The 10726-nt window shown below is 36.4% G+C and overlaps 1 protein-coding gene across 1 annotated transcript; it reads right to left on the minus strand.

Annotated features, from left to right (window-relative positions):
* Positions 1-4230: 4230 nt before the first annotated feature.
* ACTRT1 (actin related protein T1) lies at positions 4231-5364 on the minus strand. The gene has a single exon (XM_006193620.2). It carries the CDS (start codon positions 5362-5364, stop codon positions 4231-4233), a length of 1134 nt encoding a protein of 377 aa, XP_006193682.2.
* Between the last annotated feature and the right edge of the window lie 5362 nt (positions 5365-10726).

Consider the following 10726-nt stretch of genomic DNA (forward strand, 5'->3'; position numbering starts at 1 on the left):
CGAAGATGTACCTGTATGGAGTAAAGTTATTTTTGAGAAATATATGGTTCTGAATGGTATAAGGTGTGAACCTTAGTTAATTCAATTGACATCCACAGAGTTTCCCTTTATTGGATATAGCACCTGTGCCCCATCCTCTGTGAACACTGGTTGATAACAACTCATACTTGACCCTTTTTTTTTGCCAGATCCAAATAGAAACTTCTTATTCCATAAAGCTACACCACACCCATCTGTCCAATAAGAGGCTGACTTTGGTCAATGTCTCACAAGACATGAAAGAATAAAAAGCCTGCCCATTTGCTTCAAGGTGGGGGCAGGTATGTGTGGCAAAATTTTTGCTTCAGAGCTTCTTTGTGTGATCATAGTAAAGCTAGACTCCAGGGGAGGTGAGAATTCCTTTTTAATATTTTTTTTCTTCGTCTTGTCCTACTTTGCTCACTCCCCTTCCTCCAATAGAACTCCCTAATAAATAACTTAAAAAAAGAGAAATTTTTTTTCTAGGCTTTGCTTTTCTGGAACTCACACTAAGCACACAATTAATACTCAATTTGTAGATTTCATGTCACTCCATCAACCTATACATAAGCACTACCCAGAAATTATGCCAGTCTTTGCAGCGTGTCCTTTTTAATTTTACTCAATATATCTGGCACATTAAACAATACTCCATTGAGCTTTGGTTATTTCTGAACACATATAGTTGAAAACAGTCAATATTATGTAATGTAACTCTATTACATATAAATAGAATTATCATATATTTACTCTCCTGTGACTAAATTTTTGTTTTGCTGAAGATTTCGTATTAAAGACATTCATACTGATGGATGTAGGTTTACTTCACTTATTTTTTTGCTGTGGTATTTCATTATATAAATATATTGAAATACAGCACCCATTTTTCCTGTTGATGTAAATGTGGATTTATTCCATTTTTATATTAAAATAATTTTAATGAATATTCTTGTATTTATCCCTTATAGGTGAGGGAGCAGCATCATAAAATATTAATATTTTTAGCTATGTTAAGTAATGCCAAACTATTTTCAAACTGATTATACCAATTAAACTCCTATAAACAACCTAAAAGAATATCTCTTCCTCTACATATTTGACAGCACTTGGTGTTGTATGACTTGTATTTTTAAATTTTCCCCATTTGGTATACGTGAAATCATCTCTCATCATAGTTTTAATTCCAATATCCTTGATTATTAATAAGTTTAGATATTTGTATATTTATTAGTACTTGTTTCATCATTTGCCTTTTATTGTCTTTTGCCCCATTTTCTATTCAGTGATCTGCATTTTTCTTAATGAAAATGTAGTTCTTATGAGGAAAGTGACTTTGTTAAAAAATTGATGATATAGTCTTATGGCTTGTATCTTTAAGTGTTTTAAAAGTGTAATGCATAAACAGAAAGGGTACAAACTATGATTATACAGATTAATGGATTATCACAACCAAACACCTAGTGACGACTTTAAATCTCAGGATGAAGTTCTCCGTCCCTAAAAGGAAAGAGTAGCTCATTAGGAGTGTCTTTTCAAATGGTTTATACTGTATATTTCTGTGCTTCAGATCACACTGTCATGATCTAGAAACCCAGCAGGTCTATGTTGTGACTGTAGTTTTGGAATTCTCCATAAATTCCACAGTGTCTTTTTTGCATTACAAATAACTCTAATACCAGATTCCTTTAGGCTATTTAATTACACATGGTGAAAGAATTCATATAAATCAATGCTCTTGTCCATCCCAAGTGAATCACAACTACTTCTAATGCTCCTTTTTGATAAAGATAAAACACATTCATCAGATTGACAGCAACAAATCACATACTTGATATACATTAATTTGCTCTAGAAAAGAGACCACATCTAGCACAGCAGGTACCATTGGGATATACTTGCTTGAATTTGGAGTAGTCCACTGTCATTCTACAGAATTAGTCAAACTTCTGTGTGGGTTAGATTGTGAATTAAAGGAATACTATCACTCCAGGATCATTTTTGTGTTTAGGGGTAACACTAATCTTCCACTCTTACATAACAGATGCATTATTGCCTCTTGGTGATTACCTTGCTTGCTGTGGAGGCCAGAAGAATATGTCTAAAAGACTTCCAACTATAAGAATAACTGACCAAGGACTCAAGCTGCTGCATTCTGAGATTGATTACCATATATATGCCAAGGCTGCACTTCCTACAGACCTCTCCCTGCCAGATGACTGAGCACGGTAGGGATACCAAGGCAGGCCTGTTCTCAGTACAAGCAGAACTTCTTTGTAGGCCAAATTTGGCTTGAGGATTCTCCTAAAGCTTTACTGAAACTTCCTGAGACTGCAGGACAGTTTAAGATGCTTCTAAAAAACTTTCTTCTGTCACTTTCACTTGAAGTTAGACTCCTGATGCAACCTGCCAGTCCTCTCAACTCTTCCCCAGCTACCTCACCATGTTCTCTCACAGGCATTTCCCCTCAAACAGTCTTTGCACGTTCAGTCGTATTTAGCATCTGATTCTTAGAGAAACCTGAATGACACAACTGGTGGGAAGCATTGTTAGAGGTTTTTGGCCTTCCCCACCTTAATATCTCTTACACCACAAGTCAAGGAACCAATTAGAATTCTGCCAAGAACTCAGTGGGCCCATTCCAATTTATACATCTGGGGACTGGAGAAATGACTACCTGATTTCTTGTTGGACACAGTGGATCCACTATGAGCTAGACTTGATCCATAATTCCAATTATTACTTGGCCCCCAAACACTCCTACTTTACCAAGGGAACCATGATAACACTTCAGATCTGAGTGTAACTGTTAACTTGGGATTCGGAGGTTTCAAAATTTGAGTGCATTGATTGACACAGTTGTCTTCATTCATATCTCAGTTCCCATTATGTGTTCTAATCTTGGATTCACAGACCTGCTGTGGTTGAGAATTCAACTTTCTCCAGACCTCTGCTACATTTGTAAATAATCCCTGGGCCTGGCCCACAGCATTTTCTGTTTTTAGGCTGCAGAAAATGGAAGTACAAGAAGGATCCAATTACACTTAGCTTAAATGCATGATTAACTGTCCTCCATCTTACAGTGTCTTTCTTTATAGCATCAATTACCCGAAACCACAAGTCAATTCCATTGTCCTTATAATGACTATTTTTCAATACAAACTACTAATTCATTACCTCAGTCAATGTATTATGTTCTACAAGTCACCACCAGTGAAAGTTTTACCAATGGGCATGGCTACCATGTCCCAGGATGATCAAAAAAAAGCATATTCATTTATATATGTACATACAAATGTACACAGACATACATACATGTGGGAAAGTGCCATTATTTTGTTTGCCAAAAAAACAGATTGTACTACAAAGACTCCTGTGAATTTTCCATTTCTCTATCAATAGTATTTTGGAAAAATAAACTTAAATTAATGGAAAAAATAATGCATGCATAATTTATTAAAAAATTTTTTTACTGATGACCATCAAATATTTTGTTTTATCCCTAACAAAAGGAGTCTATAAATATCCTTAAAAGAAAAACCAAACAGAACACAAAAAATTAGAGGAGTTTATTCTTAATACTCCAAGTGGAGTAGGTGCCCTAAGCTTAGAGAGCCTTAAACAAATAGTAATTTCTGCACACATCTGTCCTTTTTGACAAGGACAACAGCTCCATCCTATTTAGCTGCCAAACAGCAGAAATCCCTATTGTGCTAATTAAGAACCAATTTACTGAAAGGGTCAGGTGAGCCCAAAGAGCTTGGTAGCATTCCGTCTTCTACTCAATTCCCTCCCCTCCCCACATTTTCCCTGGTGATTCTGTCTCTCCTTAGCACTAGATCTATCAAAAATATCTAAGACATTTGATTAAAATGAAGACTCTAGGGACCTTACTAAGTCAAACTTCTGGGCCTGAGGCTCAATCATCTGCTTTTACTACAAATCCTACAAGTGGACACAGCTTCAATACATAACCCAGGGATTTAGCAGGAGAAAACTGAATAGCCCATGGGAAAGGAAGGGTGGATTAGAACCCCTTAAAAAGACTCACTACCAGGATGAAAATTAACTTCGGCGCTACCAAAAATGAACTGAAACCCAAAATATGTCGTATCACTTTTATTGAATGCATGCTGAAGCCCAAGGGAAGATGCCACCTTCAACCACTGCTCCTGTGATCTGATGCTTTAAGCTGTCCCTTGTGCTGTGAATCCTTTAAAAGCATCTTCTGTGAACGACATGTGTCCCATACTCCCTGAAATCTGCAGAAGTGATCCACATCTGCTTGAAGCTGCTGAGAGAGGTCACGATGGAAGCACCTATCCATGCAGAGAAACATCTATCAGGAGAAGCTGTGATCTTGATGGGGGTCCCTCTGGAGGCCAGCTGTTCCAGTTCTTTCATAAGTCTTTCCTCAAGCCCGGGGAAGAGAGTGCTACCCCCAGACATCACAATTTCTGCAAACAGATTTTTCTGGATGTCGGTGTCACACTTCATAATGCTGCTGGAGACCATTTTTGAGAGTCCCGGGTTGTGGATGCCCAGCAGGTCAGGTACAAAAAGGATCTCAGGTACCTGGTACAGCTGGTCCCCAAGCTGGATGATATTCCCATCTGGCAGTTTGTATTCTTGCAGGACCTTCTTTGACCTCTTACATGATTCTTTCTCTGGATCCAAGGCCACATAACACAGCGTCTTTTTTATGTCATCCACTAAGGCCTTGTTGAGTAGGCAAGGGTAATTACACCCACTAGCGAGGAGGAGTCGGGTGAGGTGCTCTGTGATGTCCTTCCCTGCCACGTAGAGTTTGGTGACAGCATGAGGCAGAGAGTAACCCTCAAAGATGGGGACAGTGCAAGTGACTCCATCCCCACTGTCCACCACTAGGCCCGTGACAGAGGCAGAGGCGTAGAGAGCTACGACCCCATGGTTGGACAGGTAGAAGGCGGGCACATTGAAGGTCTCAAACATCACTTCTACTGCCTTCTCTCGAGATTCCCTTGGGTTCAGTGAGGGCTCAGTCATAAGCACAGGCTGTTGACAGGGTTTTACTCCCAGCTCCCACTCATAAAGATATTTCCAGAGATTCTCCATGTCATCCCATCTTGTTACCAGCCCACGCTCAATGGGGTAGTGTAAATGCAAGGCTTCATACTTGTACAGGGCTTTTTCCCCAACAAAGTAATTCTTCTGATTGCTTTCTGATATAGCCATGTTGAATTTAGGATGCCCCACGACAGAACTGATGACATGGCGGGGTCCAGTCTCTCCAGACAGCCCTACTTTGCAGAGTCCCGATCCATTGTCAAAAATTACAGCTGGAGTATCTAATGCACATGGGCTAAACATGTCTGCAGCCTGCTCTTCTGACCTTCACCAAAATAAAGAACACAGCTATTTTGTGAGACAATAGTAGATACCTCTGGAAGTTGAACAGCCACAGGATTCCAAAGTTCTCAGGTTGTCACTCAAGCAGAGCTAGCAGGCTATCAGGCTATTCCTAATCCCCAGAACACCCCATCCCCAACCCATGAATCTTGTCCCTTTTGAGGCAGCCCAGGGCCTGCTGAGGCAATTTCAGTGACGCTTGTTCCCTATGTAATAATCCAGCTAAGGTAACAATTGTTCTCAGACAGCATCAGAGGGTGTTTAAGGGGTGGGGTCTCTGAGTTACCAGTCCTCCTATCCTGGTGAGACTTGAAACAGAGGAAATCAAACTTTACCTCTGGACAGCTTTGATAAGTTGGTGAATATGAAACAAAGGCTTAGCCTTGGAATTGAGTGAACCAGCCCAGGTGTGAGGTCGTCCTAGAAAGCTGGCTTCTATGCTCAGCTGAGCTGCTGTCTGTGGGACGACAATAATAACCTTTCTTTTGCTAAGGGAAGGAACTAATCACCAGATACAGTTTATACTGGAGTAAAATTGCCTATAATCCAGTTCCAGAGTTGCTAAGAACACTCTTTTATTCTCCATTGTATATTTTCTCCTGTTTTAAAGCAGCTTTACTGAGATAAATTTCATATACATTTACCCACTTACATTGAACATTTCTATGATTTGCTATATATTCACTATCTATAACCATTACAAAAGTCATGTTTATAAGATTTTCTTCACTTCAAAAAGAAACCTCAAACCCTTTAACTATCACCCGCCTCAAGCCATCCTCCTGAGCTCTAAACTCCACAAATATATTTTCTGTCTCTATAGATCTTTCACTTTTGCATATTTCATATAAACTGAATCATATATATATATACATATATATATCCTTTTGTGTCACATTACATACATTTAACAAGTTGTATTCAAAGTTCTTCCATTGTTTGAATATCACACTTCATTTTATCTATTCTACAGTATACCACTGTTCATTCTGTTTATTTATAATCCATATTTATTTCTGTAAATTTGGTAGTAATATTCCCTTTACTTTTTTGAAATTCTTAAGAGAACCAGCTTTTGGTTTCATTAATTTCTCTTTTTTTCTATTCCATATTTCAATAATTTCTGCACTGATTTTTAAAATCATTTTATCCCTTTTGATTGCTTCAGTTTGCTCTTCTTTTTCCTGAGTGTCAAGTTTGAAGGTTAGGCTATATATGTGAAATCTTTCTTCTTTCTAAATATAGACTGAGATAATTCATTTTATTTTTCTACTTGGCTAAGCTGTTGTGCCCAGTTGTTTGGTCAAACACTATTCTGGACATTACCATAAAGGTATTTTGTATATGTGATTAACATTTTAAATCATTTTCCTTAAATAAAGGAGATTAACATCTATAAGGTGGGTAAGCCCAATTCAAATAAGTGAAGACTTTTAGAGCAAAGACTGAAGTTTCTAGAAGAAGCAGAAATTCTCCCTGAAGACTATAACATAGAAAACTTGCCTGAGTTTCTAGCCTGCTGGCCTTCCTTATATATTTCAGTCTCAAGACTGTAACATTAAGATGGTTAAATTTATGTGTCAACTTGACATGGCTAATAGATGCCCAGATATCTTATAGAACATTCTTTCTAAGTGTGTCCATGAGGGTGTTTCTATTAGAGATTAGCCTTTGAATTGGTAGACTCAAGAAGTTCAGTCTCACGAAGGAGAGCGGGCATTATTCAAACCATTAAAGGCCCTGAAGAAAACAAAAAGACAGAGGAAGGACAAATTTGCTCTCTTATAATAGGTATTTCTGGGATACCCATCTTTGAACATCAGATATCGACATTCCTGGTTCTTGGGCCTTCAGACGTGGACCAGGACTCTCATCATTGACTCCCCTGGTTCTCAGGTATTCAGAATTGGATTGGAACTATATCACCAACTTTTCTTGGAACTGTGTTTCACAGCAGCTCTCCAGAACTTATTCATTTTGTAATGCTATAATTATCTACCCATGGAACAGCAATTTCTCATTTCTGCTGTTCAGGAGCTTTTAATCATCAAATCACAAGAGTAAATAGCAAGCAAGCAAGAAAAGAACAAAAGAAATAAGAAACAGATAGAACACAAACACAATGGCAAAATAAATTTCTATCAAAAGTTACTTCAAATATAAATTAATACATTCCCCAATAAAAAATGACAAAATGATAAAAAGAGAAAAATCTAACCATATTGTATCTACAGCATAATAGCTTTAGTTTTAAGGATACACATAGACTGAAAGTAAAGAAACAGAAAAAGATATTCCATGCAAATGGGAACCAAAAGGGAGAAGGGGGAATGCACATATCAGACAAAATAGACTTTAAGTCAAAAGCCATCACAGGAGACAAAGATCATTACATAATGATGAAAGGGTCAATTTCTCAGGAATATAAAACAATTATAAATATATATGTACACAGCTTCAGAGCATCTAATTATATAAAGCCAGTATTTGAGAACTGAGGAGAAAAATAGAAAGCAGTACAGTAATAGTAAGAGACCATTACTCTACTATCAACGATGGATAAAACATTGAGAAACAAGATCAGCAAAATCAGTAAGCAAACAGCAAACTTAAACCTATAGACCAGACAGACCTAACAGGCAATGCATTCCACAAGAGTAGTATACATATTGTTCTCAAGCACCATGGACATCCTCAAGACAGATTATATGGTAAGCCACAAAGTCTTGACAAATATAGCATTTAAATTATATCAAGTATTTTTTTCTGACCATAAGGGGGTAAAGTCATAAATAGGGAGGAAAATTGGAAAGCTCAAAAAAGATGTTTCAACTAAACAAAACTATTACAGATTAATGTTTATGTACTCCCCAAATCATATGTTGAAATGAAATCCTCAGTGTGATGGTATTTGGAGGTGTGGTCTCTGATTATGTCATGAGAGGAGAGCCCCCAAGAGAAGGATTGGTGCCTTTTTAAAAGAGACCCTAGAGAGCTCCCTTGGCTTTTCTACCATGTGAGAACCCAGTGAGAAGACATCAATGTATGAACCAGAAATCAGGTCCTCACCAGACACCGATTCTCTTGGTGTCTTGATCTTTGACTTTCCAGCCTCCAGAACTATGACGAGTAAATCTCTGTTGTTTATAAACCATCTAGTATATGGTATTTTTGCAATATCCTATTGACACAAATGAAGATGAAAACACAATTTACCAAAAGTTATGGAATGCAGCAAAAGCAGTACTAAGAGGGAAGTATACAGTAGTTAATGTCCACATTAACAAGAAAGATCTCAAATAAACAACCTGACTTTACACTGAACGGAACTATAAAACCAGAAAAAACTGAATGCAAAGTTAGTTGAAGAATGGAAAAAATAAAAATTAGAGCATAAATAAATGAAATAGAAAATAGTAAAACAACAGAAAATATGAATAAAAATAAGTTGGTTTTTGAAAAGTTAAAAAAGTAAAAAACTCTTGCTTAACAAATAAAAAGACTCAAAATTAGAAAAGAATTCAAAATTAACACTGTAGAAATATAAAGGAACGTAAGAGAATACTATGAACATTATTTTCCAGCAAATTGGAAAATACATAAATAATGTTAAAATCCTACAAATATACAATTTACCAACACTAAATTCACAAAGAAATAGAAAATATGCACAGAAAAATGATGATTGTGGAAGTTGAATCAGTAATCAAAATTTTCTGAAATTAAAAAAAAAAAAAGGCCAAGACCAGATGGCTTCACTGGCAAATTCTACCAACATTCAGGGAAGAATTAATGCCAATTCTTTGCAAACTCTCTTCCAAAATTAAAGGGAATACTTCTTAACACAATTTACAAGGCTATAATTACCTTGATACCAAAGTCACACAAACTCACCACAAAAACAGAAAATCATAGGCCAACATCCCTGATGAACATAGAAGCAAAAATTTTCAATAAAATTCTAGCAAACTGAGTTCAATAGGACATTAAAAACATCATATACTATGATTAAGTGGGATTTCACTCTGGGATGCAAGAATGGCTTAATATATGCAAATCAATAAATGTGGTAGGCCACATTAAAAGAATGATGAATAAAAATGATATGATATATCAACAAACATATAAAAACATATGACAAAAATTGTCATCCTTTCAGAATAAAAACACTAAAAACATAGTAAAAGATGGAATGGAACTTCAACATAGTAAAGGTCATATATGTCAAAGCCCACTTTTAATATCATACTCAAGGGTTAAAAGAAACCCTGAAAACTCTTCCTTTAAGATCAGGAACAAGAGAATAATGCTGTGATGGTTAATTTTAAGTGTCAACTTGACTGAAGCTAACTGATGCCCAGATATGAGGTAAAGCATTATTTCTGGGTGTGTCTGTGAGAATGTTTCTAAAAGAGATTAGCATTGAAATCAGTAGACTATGGAAAGAAAATTCACCCTCACCAGTGTGAGCAGACATTACCCAATCCATTTAGGTCCTGAATAGAACAAAAAAAGGCAAAGGAAGAGTGAATTCTTGCTCTCTCTTGGTGAACTACATTGTTTCTGATGAGAAGTCTGTTGTTGATCTTTTTCGGGTTCCCTTGTAAATATCAAGTCACATTTCTCTTGCTCTTTCAATATTTTCTTCTTGTCTCGATTAAGGTTTTTAAAATAATCTGGAAAAATTTCAGCCTTTATTTCCTGAAACACATTTTCTATTTCCTTCTCTCTCTCCTCTCTCATGCAGCCATTATGCATATGCTAGTGTGATTGTTTCCCACACGTTCTGAGGTTCGAATTATTTTTCTGCATTCCTTTTACTCTCTGTTTTTCAGATTGCATAATACCTATTGATCAGTTTTGAAGTATGCTATCTTTTTTTTTTTTTTGCAACTTAAAATCTACTGTCGGGCAGCTGTCATATATTTTTCATTTCAGTTCTTAGAATTTCCAACTTGAGCCTTTCAATTTGGTTTTGTTTTATAATTTCTAACTATTGATATTCTCTACTCAATGCAACATTGTCATCACACTTTCCTTTACTTCATTATCCATAGCTTCTTTTAGTTGTTTGACATTTTATAGTCTTTCTAGAAGAATTTGTAAAAATGCAACATCTGGTAACTCCCACAGGTATTTTCTGTTGCTTGCTTTTCTCCCTATATATGAATGTCATGCTTTTTTACTGTATATATTGTAAAATTTTTGTTGGAAACTGGATGATTTAGATAATACATTCTAGCAAATCTGAGTACTTCCCCACCCCTAGGATTTGTTATTAGTTCATGGTTTGTTTAATGACTGACTATATCATTTAAATGGA

This window comes from Camelus ferus, chromosome X, assembly GCF_009834535.1.
Source record: "Camelus ferus isolate YT-003-E chromosome X, BCGSAC_Cfer_1.0, whole genome shotgun sequence".
NCBI classification, from domain to species: domain Eukaryota; kingdom Metazoa; phylum Chordata; class Mammalia; order Artiodactyla; family Camelidae; genus Camelus; species Camelus ferus.